The 26160-nt window shown below is 45.6% G+C and overlaps 1 protein-coding gene and 1 long non-coding RNA gene across 45 annotated transcripts in view; one reads left to right on the top strand and one right to left on the bottom strand.

The window, feature by feature from the left end:
• The first annotated feature begins 13351 nt into the window (after positions 1 to 13351).
• LOC309637565 lies at positions 13352 to 22334 on the top strand. The gene is made up of 2 exons (XR_014250661.1): positions 13352 to 14173; positions 15523 to 22334. It is a non-coding gene; the product is annotated as an uncharacterized lncRNA (long non-coding RNA).
• A 1536-nt stretch (positions 22335 to 23870) lies between these two features.
• The window catches only part of SLMAP (sarcolemma associated protein), a 151094-nt gene continuing 148804 nt past the window's right edge, over positions 23871 to 26160 (bottom strand). For all 44 annotated transcript variants that reach the window (XM_082412190.1, XM_082412168.1, XM_082412181.1 and 41 more), the window contains one exon: positions 23871 to 25760. Coding sequence is in view for 27 of the 44 variants with exons in the window: in XM_082412168.1 (XP_082268294.1) it covers positions 25668 to 25760 (93 nt within the window). In the remaining 17 variants the exon portion in view is untranslated. The remainder of the gene's footprint in view (positions 25761 to 26160) is intronic.

The raw sequence follows: 26160 nt of genomic DNA, 5'->3' as shown, positions 1-26160 counted from the left end.
GGGAAGAAGGAACAGCAAACTCGGTTCAGGGTTACTGAGTGTGCTCCCATATCCGCTTGTCCCTCACCACTGCCCAACTTTCAACTGCCAGCACCTGCTTGCTCTGAGTTGCTAGGGGCCACCCTGTGCCACACAGCAGGCCTGACGTGCCCTGGAACAAACACCCCCTCCATCCCAGTGTCCTCAAGGGGACTGACGGGAGATGCCTAAATACTCCAGCCCCCTGGTTCCTGAGTCGCCTGTTCCATACCATTTCCCAGCGTTCCCCTGTAGGGCTGTAACCAGACCACACTCAGGTCTGCTCACCCAACATGCAGCAAAGCCAGTCTACTGACACCAGGTTGTGGTGAAGGAAAGTATAGTGTTTGTTGCACAGCCAAGCGGGGAGAAGGGGCAGCTCATGTTCAAAGGACCCGAACTCCCCAATGGCTTTCAGGGAAGGGTTTTTAAAGGCAACGTTAGGGGTGAGGGCTGCAAGGTGTGTGATCAGCTCATCGACTTTCTTCTATTTGGTGGTGAGGTAACAGGTGATGCTTCAGGAATCCCAATCATCAACCTTCTGGTTCCAGCCTGTCTGGGGTCTAGCGCTTGTGCTCAGCAGGTAGTCACCATTCTCCACCTGCGAGGGGGGGCTTAGTTTCTGCAGAACAACTCAGATATGTGTCAGATTGCTACGTGTAGCCCCTGAGGAGGAACTAGGACTCTGTTTTATCACTGAGCTATCATTTAAGCTAGCATTACTTTTCTTTCTTTTTTTTTTTTTTTAAACATTTATTTATTTATTTATTTGGCTGCGTCAGGTTTTTGTTGCGGCACACGGGCTTCTCTCTAGTTGTGGCGTGTAGGTTTTCACTCTCTAGTTGTGGCGTGTGGGTTTTCTCTCTCTAGTTGTGGCACGTGGGCTCCAGATCATGTGGGCTCTGTAATTTGCGGCGCATGGGCGCTAGTTGACGTGCCCGAGCTCGGTAGTTGTGGCGCGCAGGCTTAGTTGCTCCACGGCATGTGGGATCTTAGTTCCCCCACGGCATGTGGGATCTTAGTTCCCCGACCAGGGATCGAACCCGCGTCCCCTGCATTGGCAGGCGGATTCTTAAGCACTGGACCATCAGGGAAGTCCCTAGCATTACTTTTCTTGATTGACTGTTTTTCCTTTGTTCCTCTATTCCCTTACTTCCCTAATTGTTAACTTCTTGTGCCTGCCATTTGGAACTCAGGGAAGGTCTAGAGACTAAAGCTTTCTCTATAAGCAAAAAACAGGGGACATGGAGGTGCTTTTGTATCTGGAAGGCCCCTCAGGGTCCTACTTGGTTTCAGTCCCCCCTTTTCTTTGATATGCCTCAATTCTGAGGAAAATGGGGGCAGGACAAAAAAAGAGAATAAAGTTTCAGATAGAGAGGTTAATCATAAACTCGGCAAAGGAACTCTGTTTTAGGGGGACTCAGTTTCAGGACTAAGCCCCACAGTGATAACCTGCTCATTAACACATTCAGTATCAACGTCTTCTCCCCGTCCACTTCCCAGCTTCCTGAGGTCCTCACCTCAAGATCTCCTTTGAGATCATCTAAGTCAGTAGTTCTCAACCAGGGGCAATTCCCCCGGGGACATTCGGCAAGGTCAGGAGACGTTTTTGATTGTCCAAGTGGCAGAGGGGAAAGATGCTACTGCTTCTAGTGGGTAGAGATGCTGCTAAACACCGTAGAGTGCACAGAACAGTCCCCAACAACAAAGAATTATCTGGCCTCAAACATCAATAGTGGGACTTCCCTGGCCGCCCAGTGGTTAAGACTCCTTACTCCCAACATGCTCCCAATGCAGGAGGCATGGGTTTGATCTGTGGTCGGGGAACTAAGTTCCCGCATGCCACACAGTGAGGCAAAAAAAAAAAAAAGTCAGTAGTGCTGAGGTTGAACATCTCTGACTAAACTAAGACACTGAGTGGCCCCTCCCTGTTGATGACCCTCTAGCATCCTTGGCCACACAGGCATGGCCCAGAAGAGCCCCTGTGTGGAAAGGGGAGATGGGTGGGGAGCTAGCCCCTGGGGTCGCCTGGCTTTTGCCTGCCTCCATCTCTTCCCCTTCTATCTCCCACCCACTCTGTATGGTTCTGCTGCTGTTTTGGCCCCACAAGAAGACCCAGGGTGAGGATGGGCATGGGAGACAAGGCTTGGCCCATCATAAAACCCCACCCCAGACCACTGGGATGTTGTTCAGGGAGGCACGTGACTCCAGATAAGCCAGTCAGCATTTGCTCTGGGACTTTTCCGCCAGAGACTCTCCTTCCACCAGGGCCAGAGAGCTGGCAGGACATGAGCCTGAGGCATCCAGCAGGCAAGCAGAGCTCAACGTCAAACCTGACTAAGAAACGCTGAGGGGCAGAGGCCTGACAAATAGACGGTTCAGTGACACAGATCAGAACCTTCCCTTTTTTGGAATTGCTTTTCTGTCTTGACTAATAGGGCCTTGTCTCTCCCACTGGGCTGGGAATTTCCTGTTCTTTTATCTCATCTCCAAGCACCCCGCCTCCTCTCCCTTCTAAGAGCCTGGAAGACAGGCCTGCCCCACAGCAGAGTCACCCAACTGCTCATTTATGACCTGGGGCTGCTCACCTCCCCGTCTAGCTCGTGGCAAACACCTGAGCCAGTCTCTCACCACATCACACAGATGAACCGACTGGGCTAGGGCAGAGCCCTGTCCACCTTGCTAGGAAGGACCCCCCGGGGCAGATGTCTTCTGTGGCTCCTTTGAGGACTGGATATAAGCTATGGATGGCTCCCGGGGGTTCACAAAACTCCTGATGCCCATTCCCTGCCCTACCTATTTTGGTTTTTCAAGAGAGCTGTCTCTGAATTTTGGACCCGGCTTGAATCCCGAATCTGCGGCTTCCTGGCTGCATAAATCTGAGCAATTCACTTCCTCTCCCTGAACCTGTTTCCTCATCTGCAAAACGTGGAGAGTGGTAACACCAACCGCCCAGGGGTTTTATTGGAGCAAAGATTAAAGGAAACACTACAGGCAAAGCCCTTAGTCTAGTGTCTGGCACTTAGCAAATAGTCAACACCTTGGGGGAATAATAATATTCTGGAAATATTTTCTGCTTGAAAAATAGAGGAGACGCCCTGGGCCACCCCTCCCATCCTAAGCTAGCAGGGCAAGGACTCCTCCGGTCTGCGGCCAGCTGTCAGGAGGTGGGTGTGGAGGCCGCACCCTCTCCCACCAGGGAAGGGCCTGGCATTCGCACCCCGCCTCCCACCCCGTGGACCCGACACACCCAGACCCCCACCCCTGTGAGTCAGCCCCACTCCTTAAGGCGCAGCAAAACCCACAAGTCACTTCCTGGCCTCCCCAAACAAAGGCCTAGAACCCGCAGTCCAGGAACTGGCCCCTTATCGCTCCTCAGGCCTGATAAGAAGGGCAGGAGGGTCTGAGTCAGCCAGGAGTAGCCGTTTCATGGCTCTCCCTTGGCCTCCGGACTGTTCCCAGCCCAACCTGGGAGCTCAGAGCCCCTCCGCTTCCCCTTCTCTTCATGCTGCCCCGAGGGTCTGCCATTCAGCCCTTCGGCATCATTTCCAGAAGGAACCAGCCCAAAACTCTGGTAGGAGCAGCAGGGCACTCAGTGGAGTACTCCGTGGAGTTTATCAGATAAGCATGCACTTCTGGGGCCCAGGGAATGGGACAGGGGACAGGAACAGGGTGAAGAAGGAGGACAAAGGTGGAGGGGCGGGGCCACGCCCTCCCACTGGAGCACGCCTCTGGGAGGGGCTCAGGCTGCAGCCTCCTCAATGGCCCCCCAGCCTCCCACCTGGCTCCACTCTGATCCAACTACTCTCCACCCAGCAGCTAGAACCACCCTCTTTTAAGCTCCATCTGCTTGTCCCACCCCTGCTGTAGCTCCCACTGCCCTCTGGGGAGACGCCAGGTTTTCTTCTGACTGCCAAGGCCTCATTCTTGTCATGCTCCAGATGGAGCTACTCACAGTTTCTGGAAAGGAACTTCTCGTGCTTCTGGCTCTTGGCTGCTGGCACTCAGAGGAAGTGGGTATCATAACTTTCTGGGTGAGTGGGTAGAGGTTTGAGGGAAGGCTTCCTAGAGGAGGTGGCACTTGAGCCGTCCTGGCATTCTGACAAGAATGATGGAGGCACAGGAGAGGGACGCAGGCAATTACCAAACAAGATGACAACACTAATTCACTCAGCTTCCACCTGAGCAAGCAGCCTGGACTCCTTCCAGGAAGTGGCTTCTAGTGGAAAGAGCAGGAAACTCAGCACTTAGCAGCTCTGTGACCTTAGACAAGTGTCTCTCTATCTCTGATCTCCTGTGAGGCCACCTGTGAGGACTGCCAGGAGAGAGGAAAGCCTGCAAAGTATATAAATGCCCAGTAGGTGCTTAAGCCATTCGATCTGTGAGGGGGTTTTCTCTGGGTTGCATCTCTGGTCCAAGTCAAGGGAAAGGGCCAGGCTTAGGGGGAAATGAGGCCAGCCTAACCCAGATTTTCCAATTGTTCCTGACCGCATGTTTGCTCCTCGGGGCTGGAGGGAGGAAATTCCCTGCACAAAGACAGGAAGGCAGAGGTGCTCTGTGGCAAAGGCAAAGCTTACAGTGGTGCCTGGTACAATGGGAGAATCCACAGCACCAAGAGAGCCGGGCAAGGGAGTCACAGCAGAGGCTCCAACACCCTGGCACCTCTCACCATCTAAGCACATCAACTCAGGATGCATAGAGTGGGGGACCGAGGCCCGGACAGACTGTGGACCTGCCCCAGGTCACATAAAGACCATGGCTTCCAATTCTGCTCCCCCTCCACTTGTTTTCAAATTCACAGCCATTGACTGAGGACATTCTATAGAATTACCTAGAAGGTGGTAATCCCACACCAACTGTGGTTTTAAAAGAACTCATTATATACACACACACATGCACATATATATGTATATACACATTTTAAACAGCTTTATCGAAGAGTAATTTATACGGCATACAATTCACCCATAGGAAGAATACTGTTTGATGAGTGAATTTATATAGCGGTTCAACCACCAACACAAGCCAGTTTTCAAACACTTCCATTACCCAATTTGCTCATCTGCAGTCAATTCCACTCCCAGCCCCAGGCAATTAAGGGTCTGCTTTCTGTCTCTAAAATGTTGCCTTTTCTAGAAATCCCCAACCTCTTTAAAAAAAAAAAAAAAGTTAGAAGCCCAGGAACGACCCTGCTCTTTCCCAGGTCTGAAAAGGGGAACACTTTGAGGGCAAAAAGGTATGTCTGCGAGGGCACCTAGAGAGTGCGGGGCCTGATCCCTCTTGGTTGAACTCAGAGAACTCCCAGATGAACTTAGGGTCAGAGAGGCCTGGGTGGGGAGGGGCCTCTGTGGTCCTACCAGCCCATGCCTTCATTTCACAGACAATAATCAAAGTAGCAGCAGCGAGGGACTTCCCTGGTGTGTCCAGTGGTTAAGAATCTGCCTTCCAATGCAGGGAATGCAGGTTCGATCCCTGTTCGGGGAACTAAGATCCCACATGCCCCTGGGCAACTAAGCCCACGCGCTCTGGAGCCCACGTGCCTCAACTGGAGAGAAGCCTGTGCACTGCAAGGAAAGATCCTGCGTGCCGCAACTAAGACCCAACGCAGCCAAATAAATAAATTAATTAAAAAAAAAACAAAAACAGAAACAAAAAAAACAGAACTTCCCTGGTGGTGCAGTGGTTAAGAATCTGCCTACTAATGCAGGGGACACGGGTTCGAGCCCTGGTCGGGGAAGATCCCACCTGCCGCGGAGCAACTAAGCCCGTGTGTCACAACTACTGAGCCCGCGCTCTAGAGCCCGCGAGCCACAACCACTGAAGCCCGCGCGCCTAGAGCCCGTGCTCCGCAACAAGAGAAGCCACCGCAATGAGAAGCTCGCGCACCGCAACGAAGAGTAGCCCCTGCTCGCCGTAACTAGAGAAAGCCTGTGCGGAGCAACAAAGACCCAACGCGGCCAAAAATAAATAAATTCATAAAAAAACAAAAAACAACAACAAAAGAAACAAAGTAGCAGCAGCGATGGCTCCTACTCAGGGCCTGGCGTGGCCGTGTGCTGGCTACCCCCGGGGGCCACCCGAGGAGGGAGGACGGATCTGGATGCAGAGGGCAGGAGTTCCTCTCTTCCCAAGGACCAGTGCATGAGGTGCTCACTAAATGCAGAGAGGTCTTCCCCCACCCACCCCAGCTTGGATAGCAAGGGCCAGGCCCCTATCCTGCTCTCTCAGGCCCAGCCAGTTCTAGTTCTAGCTGGAAAGGCTCTTGTTTCCAACCTTTTGCTTCTGGGCCCCAAACCCCCCTGCTAAACTCACCGTGGTTCACCAGCGTCTGAAAAGGAAATTGCCAGCTGCACCAACTTAAAAGTGACCAGGGAAATCAGCTTCCAAACTAGACCCAGAGCAACCAGCCAGAGAAGAGCTCAGTCCTAGAAGCAGGGCAAGTTTGAAAGCAAGGCTGGGGGCTGGGCTGGCCTTTGCCTACAAATCACCTGGGCAGGTGAAAATCAGAGAGGCCTCCTTCGTTCTAATCAGCAACTTGCCGTGTTTTCTGGAGACTGGAGGCAGACTATAAATTGCTTTTTTCTGCAATGACCAGGCGTAGGAGGGAAGGGGAACTTTCCAGCGTATTCAGTAGGACAGCCTTTCTCACCCCAAAAGGAGCAAAGTTGTGAGTCTGTGAGTGGGAGTGACTAGAATTAATAATAACAATAGTGAACATTTATTCAGAGCTTCATAAGTACTGTTCTAAGTACTATCTTATGAAGCAGGTACCATTATCACCCCCATTTCACAGATGAGAAAACTGAGGCCCAGAGAGGTGAGGAATGTTCAGAGCCCCACGCAGTGAGGCATGGGGCTGGGAACTGACGTCTGGAAGTTAGCTCCCCTTATGTCCCGTGCAGTACTGACTTCTGCCAAGGAGATGCCTTGCTCTCCCCTGAGGCTTGTTAATAGGCCTACACTCAATCCAGGAACACCTGAGACCAATCAAAGCTGACACCAAAGTTACCCATGCTTCTGCTCTTTCTAGCACCCCAAACTGCCCCAAGAAGCCAGGGGTCTGTGATGCTGAGTAATGGAAAACGAGTTAGGTAACTTTGTTGTTACAAGTTGAACTGTGTCCCCCAAAAGGAGATGTTCAAGTCCTAACATCTGGTACCTATGAATATGACTTTATTTGGAAATACGTTCTCTGCAGTTGTAATCAAGTTAAAATGAGGTCATACTGGATTAGGATGGCTCTAAATCCAAAGACTGGTGTCCTTATAAGGAGAGGGAGATTTGTAAACTACAGATACACAAACACAGGAGGAGGCCATGTGATTACAGAGGCAGAGATTGGAGTGATGTGTCTACAAGCCAAGGAACCCCAAGGATTGCCAGCAACTACCAGCAGCTGGGAGAGAGGCATGGAAGAGATTCTCCCTCAGAGCCTCCAGAAGAAACCAATCCTGCTAACAACCTTGATTTTGGACTTTTGGCCTCATGAGCTGTGAGAGACTAAATTTCTATTGTTTTAAACCACCCAGCTGGTGGTAATTTGTTATGGCGCCCCCAGCAAACTAATACAGTCACTTTCTCAAATCTCTTCAACCAGCCCTGTCATTTTGCTGGTTCCCTCATTAATGACTTAAATAAATCTTTGACATGTGGTCACTACCTACTTGTATGCAAACCTTTCTGAAAATGACACTTTGCCACGGCATAGACACAGAACTATTACTTCAGTTCACTCTGCCCATGGTCTGCTAAGCCACGAGCCCCCACCGCCCATCCTTCTGTCCCAGTCCCAGGCAACGGGATGCCGGGACACAGGGACCGCCCAGACCGAGCCCCCCCCCCGTGGATGGCACTCCACCCAGATGGTGGCAGCCCTCTCAGTCTTGGTCTTTTTTAGCAGCTGGAGGGCAGAGGCAGCCTGGCAACAGAAAGCTGAGAGGTGGAGGGCTGGGGGAGAGGGGACCTTTCCAATCCTGGCCACAGCTGAGGAGCTGGGCAGAGAAAATACTAGTAACCTCGTGCCAGAGGTGCTGGGGGCTGGGGCTTCGTGACACAAAGCAGACGGCCAAACAGCCCACTGAGGACAGTGAGGTCATCTGGAGGCTGACTCACTGAGGCTGGCAGTGAAGTGTGTGCATGGAAGAAGTCAGCTCCCCCTGAACCCTGAGCAGGGCGCACAGGGTGGGCCTGGGGGTCGGGCGCTTTGTCCTTCATCCCGGGGCTTGTTACCAAGGCCCGTCTCATTTCCCATGACACCTTCAGGGCTGAGGCGGGTGGTGAGACGTGAGCGGGGCAGCGGGCTGGGTTTGAGGTCATGTCCTTCATTTACTCACTGTGTGATCAGGAATAAGAATCTGACCATCAGCTTCCGTATTTGGAAAATTACCACCTTTCCCACTAGTTCCCAGGAAGCCTCGATGGACTCAGGGCCGAGAAAGCACCTCACAAAGGGCCTGGTGTAAAACTGGCATATAAATGCTAAAAAAAAAAAAAAAAATTAAGTCATCCTCAAATGCAACTCCCTTGGCTTTTTTGAGGAAATCACTCTGAGCAAGGAGGGTGAGAGGTGAACGCAATTAAGTAATTTTTTTCCCAAAAATGGAAAATATCTTCTGGTTTACAAAAATTACTGCATTTCACGAATTCTAAGATGCACATTCCCCCCCCACCACATTTTAACATCTCAAAAACCCAGATATTGGTGATGTAATTTGGTAGTAGTTTTTCTTCATGGTAGTATATAAAATAATGGTGTCTTTCAAGCAATGGCATCTTAGACTTATGAAACGTGGTCTAAAATTGACACATGCTCATTGTATAAAGTTTAGACCACAGAAGTATACATAATAAAGGTTCCCCAAATTCCATTCCCCAGAGACCACCGCCACCCTGAAGACAGCCCACTTTGTGTGGAAGTGCACGTTTCTGTTTTTGTTCTCTTTAATCGCCCAGCAAATCTCCGCAGACCAGTCACCCACACCTCCGCCAGTGCACCAGAGCCAAATTAATGCTTACCTAAAGAGGGCAACACATTTCATATTTGGATTTTGTGATCAGACACCTTCCCCAGCCCCACCCCACGGGGCTGGCCCCTCCCCTGCTGCCCAGCCCTGTCTGGAGCACAGTGCCCTGTGCCAACCAGAAGGTGTGGCGCTGAGGGAGTCCATGACTTAAGCCTTTTAAAAAATGTACATGCAGTGCAGTTTGTAGTTTTACCAGTTGCAAGTGACTAAAACAGGGAGGTGCGGGGCCTGGTCTGGAAAGAGAGAAAGCGGTGGGAAATCAGAAATGTGTGTCTTACGCAAGGACAGGCTTTTTAACCCATGATATGATTTCGCAGAACCACCAGGAGCCCTCACGCGCAGCTCTGTGCCAACTTAACCAAACGGGGAAGAAGGAGGCACACGGCGTCAACGTTCATGAACAGGTAGTGGTTGTCAGGAGCACTGGACTGTGAAAGAGTCTGAGAACCACATTTTTCAAAGGAGGAGGGGAAAGTGACTTGTCCAAGGTCATTTCACCAGTGATCGGCGGAACCCGCCTGGAATCTGCTCTAGTCCATCCGCAAAAGCAAACCTGGGGCTTTTTCTACCATGTCACATGGCCTCCAAGGGGATGATGCCTTCTGCCCCCATCAGCTACATGAAAAATCTGCTCGGCCCGAGTCTACCTGCATGGCCCTCTGTGGATCACAACATCAACAGAAGACTGAAGTAAGAAGTAAGGGGAAGGAGGCGGGGAAACATAGCAGCCTGGGGGCCCACTGGTTATGAAAGAGACTTCTGTTTGCCTGCCCTGTGCGTCTGGAATTTTGTATGAAAACAATGAACTGGAAGGAGGTGAAAGCGTGCTCCCCAAAGCAAGGCCACCACACTTCCCCGCCCCACACTCCCACCTCGCCTTATAAAAGACCTGCTTTGTTTCAAGCAAAGCAAAGGAGAAGCTGGGGAATACGCTGAGATTTGGGGGAGTTCAGGTGTTTGGGGTTGACATTGCCAACGTCTGGGACGAGGCAGCTATCAGAAAAATTGGGAGCCAAACTAGAACCTGGGATTTCAAACAACGATCATCTTCATAACTGCCCTCATGTTTACGTCATGCTTTACACAAGCTTGCAAAATGCTTTCTCAGGCCTTTTCTCAACAGAGCAAGAGCTTGGGGAGGGACAAAGAGCATCAGTTCCTTCAGCCTTCTCGCTTGCTGTCCGGGTGGCACTGCGGGTACACTGCTTTGTCCATGACCGTCCCCATCCCTGCAAGTTGGGCAGGCTGGGCGGGGGTCCCGGCTTCCTCGCCTGCTGGTTTCAAGACCTTGTGCGGGTTAATGGGTCGTGATGCCAGCTGTGTGAGGGCGGATGAGAGTGGCTACCCGGCAGGATGGCTGTGAGGACTGAACAAGCTTCTAGGTAAGGGCCTGGCTCATGGCAAGACCTCAGTCGATGCTGGCCACTGGTTGTTCCAGCTAGTAAGAGGCTTACAGTAAGGCTGGGGGTATGGCCTAGCCTGGAAGCACCTGGGTAGGTCTCCGGATGTAACTCCTGCCCAGATCTGGGGTGTGTGTGGGGGTGTCTGGGTGGGAGGGGAGCATCATGTGAGGCAGGCTGTGGATTGAGTGATGCTGCAGGGAGGGTGGGGTCCACAGGGTTGGGGTCACTGGTTGACAGAGTCCGGCTTTCACTAAAGTGTACAGCTTTTCACTAAAGTGAAAAAAAAAAAGTGACACACAAGTACTGAGATCTAATGAGGGCCAGATTACATCACTCCTCTTCCTCAACCCTCCCCCGGGTCCTCATCTCAGTCACAGAAATAGTTACAATCCTTTCAGTGGCCCATAGGGCTTGGGTCCCCACTACCTGTCTGACCTCCCTTCCACACTGGCCCCCTCACTTGCACTCAAACATGACAAGCATGCTCCTGCCTCAGGGCTCTTGCACAAGCTGCTCTGTTTGCCAGATTATATTCTTTCCCCTAGATATTCACGCAGCTCCCTCATTTCCTTCAGACTTCTGCTCAAACACCACTTTTTCAAAGAGGGCGTCTTTGACAACTTTTTTTTTTTGGCTGTGCCGCTCGGCTTGTGGGATCTTAGTTCCCCAATGTGCGGAGTCCTAACCACAGGACCACCAGAGAATTCCCTGACCACTTTGAATAGCAGCCTGCTGATGGTGTTCCTATCGCCGTATCATGCTGAATTTTCCTGCAGATCGTTCATCAGATCATGACACATTTTATCACATATACAAGTTTGTTCTTTCTCGCTCTCCACTAGAATCTAAGTTTCATGAAGATAAGGATTTTGTTTGGTTAACTTGCTAGTGCTTAGCAGTATGCCTAGCATGCAGTTGGCGCTCAAAAAATATTTGTTGAGGGCTACCCTGGTGGCGCAGTGGTTGAGAATCCGCCTGCCAATGCAGGGGACACGGGTTCGAGCCCTGGTCTGGGAAGATCCCACATGCCGCGGAGCAACTAGGCCCGTGAGCCACAACTACTGAGCCTGCGTGTCTGGAGCCTGTGCTCCGCAACAAGAGAGGCCGCGATAATGAGAGGCCGGCGCACCGCGATGAAGAGTGGCCCCCGCTAGCCGCAACTAGAGAAAGCCCTCGCACAGAAACGAAGACCCAACACAGCCAAAAATAAATAAATAAATAAATAAATAAATAAAAATAAAGGAATTCCTTTTAAAAAAAAAAATTTGTTGTAATGAACAAACCACCGTGGTCTGGCATGAGTCATTTTTCATTGCCTAGAACTGATATTTCTTGGCAATTGCTTTATGCCAGGCATTGGACTAAGCCCTTGCCATGCATTAGCTTATTTAACCAAGTACTATTATTACCCCATTTTATAGATGAGAAAACTGTACCTCAAAGTTTGGTTTCCTTACCCAGGTAATAATGGCAGAGCCAGAACTATATTTAGTTCTGACGACCCCAGAGAGTGGGTTCCTAGCAACACGATACTCATTCCTGATGCACCAAGAGTCTGAAAATATAAACACCAGAACTATAGTAGGCTTACAGTTGATCTGTATCCCTTCTTCATATTTTTCTAAATTTGTTTTCCCCAGTAAGCAGGTATTAATTTTATAATGAGAGAAAAAAAGAAGTTGATCTGCTTGTCCATCCGTCCACCAGGCCTGACCACAAAGGTGGGACCCTAAAGAGGAAGGTTACACACTGCTCTTCTGGAAGCCTCTGAATTCCAGAATGTCTGGGAACCTGATTAAGAGCAGGAGGGATCTAAGGACCCCTGCACAGATGATGGTGGCAGAAAGACAACTTCCAGGTCAGCTGTGAGGATTGCAACTATTACCAGAAGCAGCAAGTGCTAAGATGGAAGAGAAATTTCTCTACAAGTGCAACTGTGCAACTTCTTTTCCTTTTGGATTCTGGCACCACATAGACAGTAAAAATGCTTCAAGGTCTGATACCAGCTTAAATCTATGCCACCTTCCCCAAGTTGTGCTTGGCTTTGAAGCTGTGACAAGGCTTGCATTTTTCACGCAGAACCAGCAGGTCAACTTTTCCAAGAAGACAACCCAGTTCCCCACCTTGGTGTGGGTTTCTGTCCCTGCAGGGTCTGGTCAGGAGGAAAAGGATGCTGTGACAACTCTGTGACTAAATCCTCCAATAGTCAGTGAGCACCGCGGTAGGGTCAAGAAACCAGCACTTCCGGTAAAAAAGTAAAAAGCTAAGAGCATGTCCTATTCTTAGCAAATACAAACTAAGGAAAAGGAACACGATGGAAGAGTTGACATTCTCAAACAGTTTAGGGAAAAAGTGTGTGTTGGTGTACACATACACAGAGAGTGATAAAGCAAATGGGGCAAAGTGTAAACTGTCAGTGAATCTGGGTGAACGGTAAATGTTGAGCTCCTTGTGCTGTTCTTGCAATGTTTCTATGAGTTTGAAATCACGTCAGAATAAAAAGTTACAAAGAAAAAGAAGGATATGTGTGCTGAATTAGCTAATGCGTTCGGTTTAGTGTTTAGAGAAGCTGAACTAAGGGTCCAATTCCTTTTCTTGTGCTAAACTCACCCAGGAAATGGAGAAAACTGTAATCATCTCATTCCTCTTCCCATTGGTCACACTGGACCCTCGTAAGCTTCCTGGTATGGGAAACATCCTGCTTGGACAAGAGCTTTGATCATAAAAATGCAATAAATGCCCGGAGCCTGAGATTGGAATCTTTGGAAGGGACTGTAGGAGACGGAAGGGGAAACTTGCTACCTCCCCACAGGGAGGCCAAGGCGGGGTCAACATGGAGAAAATCTGAAAACTCACAGGGCAGACAGAGTGTGATGGTGCTGGAGGGCGGCAAAGGCGAGTGAGGCACAGCCCCGCCATTAGGAGCTCACAGTTTAATGGGGGGGTTGAAGCTACACACAGGTGACCCCTGGGGTGGAAAGTGCTGGGGGAGGAGGAAGGTCACAGAAAAAGTTCTCCAAGGGCTGAGGGCAGGGAGGCTGCTTGGGGTATTTTTGAAGGACCCTGGGAGAGACAGAGAGAGAAATTCCCTGCATAGAATGCGGCCTCATGATAACTTCCCTTTCTGCTGAAGCCAGCCTGCTGGTTCTGCACAACCAAAAGTGTGAATCCTCCCCTGCAATGGGGCAGCCTTTGCACACCCAGCTCCCTCTGTCTCAACCATTTCTGCCACCTTAAATCCCCTCTTCCTGGTGTCCCCCCAAACCCGGCTCTTCCTCCAGGCCTAGCTCCAGTGTGTGTGAAACCACTCACACACCTGCCACTTTCCTACCTTCCCTCTGCAATGCCTTCCTGTAATGCATGTCCCCAATTAGTTCAAATCTTTCCTGCCCTTCAAGGCCTGTCTGAGCCTTGCCCCCTGCAAATTTCTCAAGCTGCTCCCTGGAGAAGTCATTTGATTCTGAAAGGAGAGGCATCGGTATGACTCAGTGGTTCAAACATTTAATGCTTCCTCAGGAGGCATGGGGGAAGCTATTTTGAACTGACCAATCCTACCACACTCTTTGCAGTGCTGATCCTTCTGGGAGCCATTTTTGAAAATCCCGACAAAGCACTGCTGCACTCGGCCTTGTCACATGGCACGGACAGCTGAGGGAGCCAGCTCACTGGGCCTTAGGCCAGCCTGGGCAGGTGCATTCCTTAGCAGAAGAGAAGTCCTGCAAGGAGGAGGTGAGTTCTGGGTGGCAAAGAGATCAGAACTAGGACCAGTGCAGTTAGGAGAAACAAGGACTTAGGACTCTGATGGCAAGGGACACTTCCTGTTATGAAATGCTGCCACATGTGGTCGTGTGCTCCTTGTTGCACAAGGGAGCCAAGTGAAAGTGGGGAAGCGTATAAAGATTTGTTTCGGCCCACAGCAGAATCTCCCAAATGTCCAACCCTCAGGGCAGTCTCCAGTGGTCTAGGGGGACCTGAGAAAAATAAGGGCAGCATGCTGAGGGCTTCATAAAGTTAGTCCATTGAAAGGACTGTTCTTTTTTTTTTTTTTTTTTTAAAGATTTATTTTTTTATTGATTGATTGATTGATGGATTGATTGCTATGTTGGGTCTTCGTTTCTGTGCTAGGGCTTTCTCCAGTTGCGGCAAGCGGGGGCCACTCTTCATCGCGGTGCGCGGGCCTCTCACCATCGCGGCCCCTCCCGCCGCGGAGCACAGGCTCCAGATGCGCAGGCTCAGCAATTGTGGCTCACGGGCCCAGTTGCTCCGCGGCATGTGGGATCCTCCCAGACCAGGGCGCGAACCCGTGTCCCCTGCACTAGCAGGCAGACTCTCAACCGCTGCGCCACCAGGGAAGCCCCAGGACTGTTCCTTTTTTGATACAGGTCCCAGAGTCCGAAAAGCTCTGAAAACCGTCTTTGGTTTGGCACCAAAACTCAACTGGCAGATAATCCTGTCCTGAACTGACACATGGTTATTTATAGCTTTTACTTATTCCACTTAGTTGAATATTCATATGGTTCACTGCAGAAATTTTACATATTATGAAGTATTATATGTACCACATTACCTTTTTTTAAAAAAATATTTTATTTATTTTATTGCGCTGGGTCTTAGTTGTGGCATGCATGTGGGATCTAGTTCTCTGACCAGGGATTGAACCCAGGCCCCCTGCACTGGGAGCACAGAGTCTTAACCACTGTGCCACCAGGAAAGTCCCCACATTACCTTTCAAAATGTAAAAACTTTCAATTCCAAAACAAATCTGGCTTCCAGCGTTTCATGAGGATTTGTGGAACACTATTACGCGCATCCTATTTTTTAGAGTGAAAGTAACTAGTAGCTGTGGCTTGTTTTGTTTTTAATAAAAATTTAAAATGTTATTGCTTAGCAAAATAAAAAAGTTGGCAACCCTATGTCTAGTTCCAAATTTCTTGAACATTTTACTGTTCTAAGTCCAACCCTGGCATAAGGCATTTCTGATGCTTTACAAATCTAGGCTTGATTAGAACAGAGGTTGCCAGCTAGTTAGTCACACTGGCCAAAAAGAGCTGAAGACATGTTTTGTTTGCTTCACACAGTGCATTCTCCCCTTCCATCTGGAAAGTGAACATGAAGTCCAGTTTCCAGTTCCTCTTGAAAATTCAGAAGATGTTGACAACAGTCCTGCATGGCATATAATCAGCTGGAGTCAAGCGGCAGGTGGCCTCCGCTGCTTTCTAGTCAATCCCTCTCTGCAGACTGTAACACCCAGTTTGTTTTTTTTGTTGTGTTCTGTTTTTTAATATTTTATTTATTTATTTATTTGGTTGCGCCGGGTCTTAGTTGCGGCTGGTGGGCTCCTTAGTTGCAGCTCACCAGCTCCTTAGTTGTGGCATACGAACTCTTAGTTGTGGCATGCATGTGGGATCTAGTTCCCTGACCAGGGACCGAACCCAGGCCCCCTGCATTGGGAGTGTGGAGTCTTAACCACTGCGCCACCAGGGAAGTCCCTAGAACACCCAGTTTGGTCCACTGTCACTGGACAGACATACTAGATGAGACTACGTTAAGACTGCTGGTTGGGCTTCCCTGGTGGAGCAGTGGATAAGAATCTGCCTGCCAATGCAGGGGACACGGGTTTGATCTCTGGTCTGGGAAGATCCCACATGCCGCGGATCAACTAAGCCCGTGCGCCACAACTACTGAGCCTGCGCTCTAGAGCCCGCGAGCCACAACTACTGAAGCCCGCGTGCCTAGAGCCCGCAACAAGAGAAGCCACTGCAATGAGAAGCCTGCGCACCGCAACAAAGAGTGGCCCCCGCTAGCCGCAACTAGAGAAAAAGCCCGCACGCAGCAACAAAGACCCAACCGAGCCAAAAATTAAAAAAAAAAAAAAAAAAAAGACTGCTGGTCACCAGCTCCATATAGGAACGGCCCTAGCCAATACCTCCGCAAAACTAGGAGGCTGCTGCTCTAGGGAAGGCCAGGAGCAGAGAATTCTGGGAGGCTAGGAGGCCAAGAGCAACTTGCTTGACTCAGTGAGCTCCTTAGCTGATGACACAAAAGAACTTGCTTGATTAGGAATTCCTTCTCACTTTCACAGCAGCTCCTGCCAAAGCTGCAATTATCAGGAATATTGTCAGCCTGCCTGAGGCTCAGCTGCTGAAAGCCTGTGTGTAACATGGTCCTTCGTCCACAAGAATGACAGCATTTCAAAATATGGTATTAATGAATTTAAAACATCTATTTAAAAAAAAGGCACAATACAAAGCAAAATAAAGATAGTGATTTTTGGTTACTCAACTGGTGATTTTTGGTTACTCAACTGACACCTGTCCAACCAGAGTCAACACTTTGGTCACAGTGGAGTTTGCATAGGTAAAATATGCCACTCTTATAGAGACGGTCTATTTGATCAGAACTCTTTTCTTCAAATACGAGACATGGAAGACAATATATATGAAACACCCATGTACCTGTCATCCCAAATGAACAAGTCTTAAACTCTGCCACAAGTGCCTTTTAAAAAAATTAATTAATTAACTAATTAATTTTTGGCTGCATTGGGTCTTCACTGCTGCACGTGGGCCCTTCTCTGGTGTGGCGAGCAGGAGCTACTCTTCCTTGCAGTGCGTGGGTTTCTCACTGCAGTGGCTTCTCTTGTTGCGGAGTATGGGCTCTAGGCGTTTGAGCTTCAGTAGTTGTGGCACATGGGCTTAGTTGCTCCGTGGCATGTGGGATCTTCCCAGACCAGGGCTCGAACCCGTGTCCCCTGCATTGTCAGGCGTATTCTTAACCACTGCACCACCAGGGAAGCCCTACCCTTCCCAGTTTTGACAAATGATATTAATCTTTTTCATCTACTTTGAATACTTTTGAAAAGAAGATATGCAGGACTCCCTGTATCATATAGAATGCATTAAAAAAAACTTTTTTAGGGCAATTTTAGGTTCACAGAAAAACTGAGTGGAACACAGCATGTGTTTTTTAAAAAATAAATTAATGAATTAATTAATTTTTGGCTGCGTTGGGTCTTTGTTGCTGTGTGCACGCTTTCTTTTTAGTTGCGGCGAGCGGGGTCTATATTCTTTGTTGAGGTGTGCGGGCTTCTCATTGTGGTGGCTTCTCCTCCTGTGGAGCACGGGTTCTAGGCGCGTGGACTTCAGTAGTTGTGTCTTGTGGGCTCTAGAACGCAGGCTCTGTAATCGTGGCGCATGGGCTTAGTTGCTCCGCGGCATGTGGGATCTTCCCAGACCAGGGCTCGAACCCGTGTCCCCTGCACTGGCAGGCGGATTCTCAACGAATACGCCACCAGGGAAGCCCAGCATGCATTTTTAAAAAGAGCCCTGAGGGAAATTCCTATTTACTTTTCACACTTCAAAATAATTTATTATTAATATTATGGACACTGACCAGGATTTTTGGTTTATTAGAAAGCTTAGAGCCACATGTGCTGGGTGGCATGAAGTGATCTTTTTCCCTCTCAGTCTTGGCTCAATTTTATATCCTCTCTCTTGTTTTACTGTCTTCTTTCCTCTTCCCCTGCTCATTTTAAGCACGCTATTCCATGCTCTAGGTATCTGTGTAGATCACCATAAACCTTGTTGAAACAGGCAGGGCATAAATAAATTTTCTACTTGGTACCTTTCTACTTGGTAATTGGTAAAAACTAGGTGCAGTTCTTCTCACTGTGTTGTTTAAGTGTATACCTTAAATAAGGCTTAAAGTCTGTACAAAACAAGGTCCTCCCAGTCAATTTACATTCATGGTAATAGAATGTTCGCTGCCACTCACTGGTTTTATTCCAGACCAGCGGGAGCACCATAATACAATCTACCAGTGGCTGCCACTAACAACCAGAAAGCAGTGATTCAAGTCCATCTTCAGACTTGGATTTGACTTCCTATATCCAAAAACTTTTTATTGAGTACCTAATATATGCTGTACACTATACTAGGCTCTAGCTATACCAAAGCAAGTAAAGCCCCAGCTGCAGCCCTCAGGGAGTTTATAGTCTAGTGAGGAAGACAGAGAAGGAACTGGCAATTATAAACTATAGCCCAGGGAAAGAGGGGTAAGCTGTGAAGAGAGGTCCATCTGTTCAGAGTGTCCAGTAAAAACTGTCCCTGTAGCTTTTCATACAGTGGTGGAAGATAAAAGGGCATAGTTTTAAGAGAACAATCTACTTTGGGAACTCTTGATAAAAACTTCTAAATTTAAATTGTAGGTATAACAGTTATCTTGAGGAAGCACAAGTTTGACTATTTGTCATCCAAAGAAATGAATTTCCCAAGTACTCTCTTGTTTCGGAATTTCTACAACTTGTTTGTCATACATCAATTATACAAGGGAAGAATGTAATCCTTACAGAAGTCTCTTTGTTTGCTTTGATACATTTTATAAAATCAAGTCTTCCAACAATTCAGAAGTTTCCCAATGGGAAATTAGGTGAGAAACCAGTCTCCAAACTGGCTCCCAACAATCCCTGCTGCCTCTTGGTATCCATGCCCTTGATAACCCTGCCAAATAGTACCTGGGTTAATCTGTGTGAGCAACAGAATGTGGCAGAGTGATGGTACATCCCTTCAGAGATTCAAAGGCTTCCATCCTTTGTGCTCTTCTCTCTTCAATCCCTTGCTCTGGGGGAAGCCAGCTGCTGTTTGAAGCAGCCCAAAGGAGAGGCCGCCTTGGTGAGGAACTGAATGAAGCCTTAAGCTAACAACCATCCGAAAGAGCTTAGAAATGCATCCTCTAGCCCCAGCCAACAGCTTGACTGCAACTTCAAGAGAGATCATGGTCTAGATCCACCCAGGTAAGCTGCTCTTGGATCCTCAGAAACTGTGTGAGATAATAAATGTTTGCTATTTTAAGCCGATAAATTTGGGGATAAATTGTTATATAGAAATGGATAACTAAAACAAATTTTGAGGACTTTGCTATAAAATGAGACCAGAAAAAGTATTCAAAAACAGATGATTTAAGCAGGTCGAAGGTTCTATTTACTCCAGGTACTATCACAGTACGTACTCACCTTCACTGATAACAAGGGCTTTATGTGGACACAGCACATATATAATTCACCACCTAATTTTTGGCTTAAGTATTTAAAGTACAAAGTCTTTTTTTTTTTTTTTTGGGTCTAAAGTTACATGACTAAATAAACTCTTCTCATGGATTTTTTGTGTGTCTGATTTTATTAGCTACATACATGAAGTACTAAATTAGAATGTCCCACTTTAAAACTACCAAATTTCATTTGTGGAAGAAAATGTGATTAGCTCTATATACACTGAGGAAAATAAAAATCTGGTTAAAAATATGCAAAACACATTAACTCTCTGAAAGTTAGTTATGGAGTATATGGGGTGGAGGGTATGGGGGGAGGTTAAATAAGCATAGGCTAATTATCTCATAACAAGTTTCCAACCAAAACCAGAATGGCATAACTAAGAAAAGATTTACGAACAGCGAAGTAATTTACAGTGGAAACCTGTGATTCAAGAAGTGGAAATGGTCGAGGTTTTTCAAGTGCCTTTGGTGCTCCTTCCTTATTGGTGTTCTTTCATCTGCTTAAACAGCCTGCCATAAGGAAGCGTTCTCAGCCCAGCAGGAATGGACCCCGGCCATTTAAGAGGCAAAAAAAATGCTGTCCAAACACACATGCCTGCTTCAAATTCTACGTGGAACAAGATCAGACAAATAAATACATAAAAATTTAGGATGAAAAAAACCCTCTAGGATGTAATTTCATAGAAGTTTTGAATCTCTGCTAAATGAAATCGGGCTACCTAGATGTACTCCGGCCAATTCAAGAGGTCAACATGAAAAGAGGAAGTGAACAGCAACTGTGGACGGTGGGAGCATAACCCGAAAAAGTTCCTTTACTCCTCCATCAACCACCCCCCACCCCAGTCCCTTTTGCTTTTATTCTCAATGTTCTTGTCTTTTTCACTTTTTCATAGGCTTTATCTCAGTGTCCTTGTAAAACAGGGTAACAAATCATATAAGCTCCGGGTTGAAATCTTTAGGAAGAAATATATAGCTGCTTCATCTGTTGAATGAGCAGCACTGTTAACACACGCAACAAGATATGGTGAACACTTGCCTTCACGTGCCAGGAGTTACTGGCTCCATCCAATCCATGCCCTGGCCTAAGACACTTTCCCCTGTTTAAGACAAAAAATCCTCCACGAAAACAAAAACAAAAAAACCCCAAATAACCCGATTAAAAAATGGGCAGAGGATCTGAACAGACATTTTTCCAAAGAAGATACACAGATGATCAACAGGAACATGAAAAGATATTCAACATTACTAATTAGGGAAATGCAAATCAAAACCACGAGATACTTCACACCTGTTAGAATGGCTATTATTGAAAAGAAGGAATAACAAATGCTGGAGAGGATGCGGGTAAAAGGGACCCCCTTGTACACTGTTGGTAGTACTGTAAATTGGTACAGCCGCTATGAAAACCGTAATGGAGTGTCTTCAAAAAATTAAGACTAGAACTACCATATGACCCAGCTATTCCACTTCTGGGTATTTATTCAAAGAACACAAAAACACTAATTCAAAAAGATATATGCACCCTTATGTTCACTGCAACACTGTTTACAACGGCCAAGATATGAAAACAACCTAAGTGTCCACTGATGGATGAATGGACAAAGAAGATATTGTGTATATACGCAATGGAATAATACTCAGCCATAACAAAGAATGCTACAATGTGGAACAGCATTTACAACGACATGGATGGACCTTGAAGGTATTATGCTAAGTGAAGTAAGTCAGACAAAGTATGATATCACTCATATGTGGAATCTAAAAAAATAAAACAAATGATCAAACAAAATAAAACAAAAACTCATAGATACAGAGAACAGATCAGTTGTTACCAGAGGGTAAGGTGGATGGGCAAAATGGGTGAAGGGGGTTAAATGTATGGTGACGGATGGTAACTAGACTTGTGGTGGTGATCACTTTGTAGTGTATATAGATGTTGAATTATAATGCTGTACACCTGAAAATTATATCTCTACATAAATCCTTCACTAGTTGCAAGGTGCAGTTCAAACCATTTTACAGGGCAAAACTCCAGGACAGTACATAAAACCTTAAAAATGTTTTCCAATTCTAGGAAAATCAATCTCAGATGTTAGTGGTTTGTTAATTCAGGTACTTCTAGAGAAACCAGTCCTGTTCCCCAGACTACCTAGAAGGAAAACTCACCTTTGGCTCTGCAGCCAGATGTCTCTGGGTTGGATGGTTGAAGGTGAGAGGAAATGCACCCTTTTTCTATGGTTCCACAGGTTCCTATGTCTTCCTCTAGCATCCTGTATTGTGACTGGCCAGCTTCCTTGCCTGTATTTCTCCTCTACAGCAAAAGCTCTATGACAGTAGGAACTGAATATTGCCAGAACCTGGCACAATGTCTCACATCAGACACTCAAAAAGTATTTGCTAAATGAATGGATGTAAAACCATCAAAGCCTGGAGACACAGTATGGAGTAGCAAAAAAATAATCATCCTCATCCTCAACTTTATAACTTACTGTAAATCTGACTATGAGTTAAAAATTCTCTGGGTTTTCTCCCTGATAGGCAAAACGGTGAGAACGAATTGCTAAGACCTCTTCCAGTATTCTGATTCTACGTATACATGTACAAAGCATGTTTAAAATTGTAAGACTGATGTTTAAATGAACACACCAGAATTCATAAGTGCAAATGAACATTAACTCTTTTAAACATAGGTACTTTGACAAGGTACTCATTCAATTACGAAAAGCAACTTAGAATTCTGCAGAATTCTTTTTGTTTCTAATTTAAAGCAAAACCAAATAGCTTTTTAATTTACAAAAGCAACATATATTTACCACTAAAAATAAATCAGAAATCATAAAAAGGGAACAGAATTGACCCTCAATCATACAGACAGAAGCACTAGTGTAGCCTGGATAAAAAATCGTTCTGAGTCCTCCTGCTATAAACATATCCTGTATGTCTACATTTTTTTCTTTACAAAACCAAGGTTATTCTACACTGGTAACCTCTTTCTTAATATAGTATGAATATATTCCCACATACTCTGCAAGCACAGCAATCTGTAGGGTGGCAATATTAATTTATTTAACCGATGACCACTGCTGGATATTTAGGTTGTTTACCCATCACTATTACAGAAAAATGCTATACTAAATGTCCTGGTAGTTAAAATTTTGAACACACAATTATGCCCTCAGAATAAACTTCCAGACGTGAATTTTATGGGAGGAAGGCTGCACATTTTTAACACAGTTGACTTGTATGCAGTTTCTTCCTCTTTGGTAACAGATTTCCATCCTTTTGATAGTAGATGTAATCACTGGAAGTAGCCAAAAGTCACTGGGGGTCAAGTCTGGTGATTGAAGTGAGAGATCAAGCTAGGCAATACTATTTTTAGTTGAAAGCCTCTGATTATGCAGCAGTGTGACTGGTTTTCATATGTGACTCAGAATTGCTCTTGAAGGCAGTCACAACAGGAATTCCAAACTGTGGTAAGCAATTGGCTCATAATCAAACTAAGCATATTACTTCCTAAAGACACAACTATAAAAGGGATGAACAGAGCTGGATGCTTTCTTAGGAGTCATTCCACTGCAGTTCTATCTCATTCACACACAAAGTCTCAACAGTTGAGTCAATCAATTCATTTTAAATAGCTGTACTGGTTCACCTAAAACTTAAATATTTGCGGTATTTATTTACCACTTGACACTTCACATACATTATTTTTAAAATTTTCATACTACCGCTAAAAATATAGATATTATTCCCTCCATTTTATAAATGAGGAAGTAGAGACTCAGAGAAGACAAATGATTTGCCTAAGGCAGAGCCAGTACGCCAATACGGATGTTTTAGCTTTAAACACCACGTTCTTTTCATTTTCTGACCCAGCCATGTAGCACCTTAATGTAATTTTTAAATGTGTCATAGGGTTGTTCAATTCTTAACTGCTAGGATTAAAACTTCTTAATGACTCTATCACTCCAAGTGAATAATCCTACTCTTTATTTAACCTGAAAGTAAACTGAACAAAACTGGGGGTACTGCTTATGAATAGGCTCATTTATATTCTTACGAAAAACTGGCAGTTCACTAAAAAAACTCATTTATTCAATTTGAATAAAGTAAATATTGACTTTATATTTAAAGAGACTTGTCTGGCAAGTGAGTCACGTTTTAACAATAACCATAGTAAAAGGGAAAAAATTAGAGCAGTAAGTTAAATAAAAGGCTAATAAAACCTGGAGGAAACAGCTCAGTGTTTTCCTTTAAACCCTGAAGAACACCAAACGTACATTATGTTGCATAAAGAGTCATTTCATGAAAAGACTATTAACGATACAATAGTAGAGTCAGTACTAAGAATTTCAATGATATCCAACTCAAAAATGCATAGGGAGAGTAAAGTTATTTTATTAAATCATGCACATCACGTGTGTTAGTGCAAATAGTTTAATCTGTACTCCAGAAATTCTATTGTACTTTATATCTTTACAAAATAGATTTAAAACAATTATTTACTTTAAAAAATGTAATTCTGAAGTTAAGCATTTCAGAACAATATTTGCAATAACCTATATACAGGAGGTACTGGGTACCACTGGCATATTAGCATTCTGTGGTGGAGTGGCTTCCTGCAACAGAAAATGATGAAATGAACTATATGACAGTATTTTCTACAAGTCATTTGTGACTAATTCCTCCATAAATCTAGTGATCCTCCCAACAGCAAACCCCAAATGGCTTAAAATACAACCTTTAAAGTATAAACAATGACTGCCAAACATCACAAGGCAAATTATATCCTAAACTTCTATTTCAATATTTGGCCAAGCCTGTGGATTGCCACAGAACGCTCAAGCCAATTCATGACATTCCCTCCCAGTTTTCATTGACTGAAAAATTTAACTATGTGATACTTTAGGATACTCTACGACCTAAATAAATGTCATTGACATAACTGTGGTGCCGCACAAAAACCATAGCTAAACCTTCACTTCCGTGTTTTAAATTTGTAACATCAAGCAGTGTTTAGGTGCTTTACTGTGCATGGAACACTATTAATCTTGGGAATAGTGCTTCTCATTAACAGAACGTCCCAATTAACAACAATAAAAAGAAAATAATCATTTGCCTCCCCAACCAGGAAATCTGTTGGTAGGTAACAACTGCTCCCCTCGAACATGAATTAGCTTTGAAATATCATTAACCAAATTAAGTCAGTAAAAGCTTATCTAAAGAGATATTAATTCTCTTTCTTCAATTAAACATGCTTGGAGGAAGAGATGATAGGAAAAAAAAAGTCATGCTTCCTAAAATGCTGTATATGAGAAAGTAACTTGGCTTTTAAAGAAAATATCTCTTTAAATACATGAGGTTTAATAAATTACATTCCAATTGACTCAACAGTTTGGTTTACTGCACTGAAACTGTATAATTACTATGTTTTTGCTCCCAGAAATACTTCAGTTTGCTCAAGAAAATACACACTCTCATGGAAAGTTTTTCAAAGTTGATGTCCTCCACATCGTCAAGTCACATTAAGGCTGAACAAACGTGCACATATTCCCCAAATTATCACTAGAACAGAGTATTTTCCAAGTGTATTTCTCCTTAAAAAAAAAAAAAAAAAATCCACGCAAATAGTTGTCTCTAAGTCTTGTTCCCAATAGCTCAGTGGTTTTATAACAAGTAAAAATGGCGTAAATATGTAAAAAATATATATATATATGTGTATATATTCAAACTGATAGGCACTGAGCACACAGGGCCTCTCTTCCCATGTATGTATCAGTTGTTTGGTTTGGGTAGTTATCGAATCAAAAAAATGAATTATCTGGCCATTAGAATTCAGAGTAAAATACCCATAAATTTAATGTTATAAATAATTTGGTGTACCAAGAAGCCTACTTTAGGCCACCATAATATTCAGAATTTCAACATACTAATTTAAAAATTACATGAAAAATTGCAAGCAAATTATTGCTTACAGTAGAATAAAGTCACAATTTTATATCCTCTTTATAGACAGATACATTTTATATAATTTAAAGCAATGACCCTACAGCTGTATTCTTGCACTTCTGCTGTTTTAAGAGGTAAAAAGGAAGAAAATGGTTCTGTTTGTCCCCAGCATGAGTGTGGTGCCAGCTTCTAGAGGGAGGACGGTGTACGGACTCAAGAAACGCTCTCACGGAGAAGCTCTGGCCAGACCTGGCACGTACAGCACGATGGCTGTCACCGCAACCAGGGCAGCCAACATGGGCATCCAGGGCCAGGGTTTCTGTGTGGAAAGAAACCAAGAGTCAAAATCACATTCTCCCTTCTTTTTTCATACCTATTAACCCCTTGGTGCCAGAGAGTCCTGAATACTTAACAGAATATTAGAAAAACCTTATCTTTGCATAAGAATAAATTTTAAAAAAAGAAAAAAAGGTGAGGGAGTGCAGGTGTGAGGAGAGCCATAATAGCAGGAACTGTTTTAGAGGACCATTGTGTGGAAGCCGAATACATTGCAGGAAACTCTTGGGCAGTTTTCAATTTTCTTTGAAGCCTAATAGTGACTTCTCTAAGAAACCCTTTGAGCTCAGCCTGTTTTATTTACTCCGGTATCCACATATTACAGCTAACTGATGTCCACAAATGCCTGGAGTATGTTTCTGCCTAAAATGTTTATTTCTTGA

The sequence above is a fragment of the Balaenoptera physalus genome (genome assembly GCF_965194825.1).
Source record: "Balaenoptera physalus genome assembly, chromosome: 11".
In the NCBI taxonomy this organism is placed as follows: Eukaryota; Metazoa; Chordata; class Mammalia; order Artiodactyla; family Balaenopteridae; genus Balaenoptera; species Balaenoptera physalus.
Note: the sequence above shows the minus strand (reverse complement) of the source record. Positions and strands in the feature narration are given on the sequence as shown.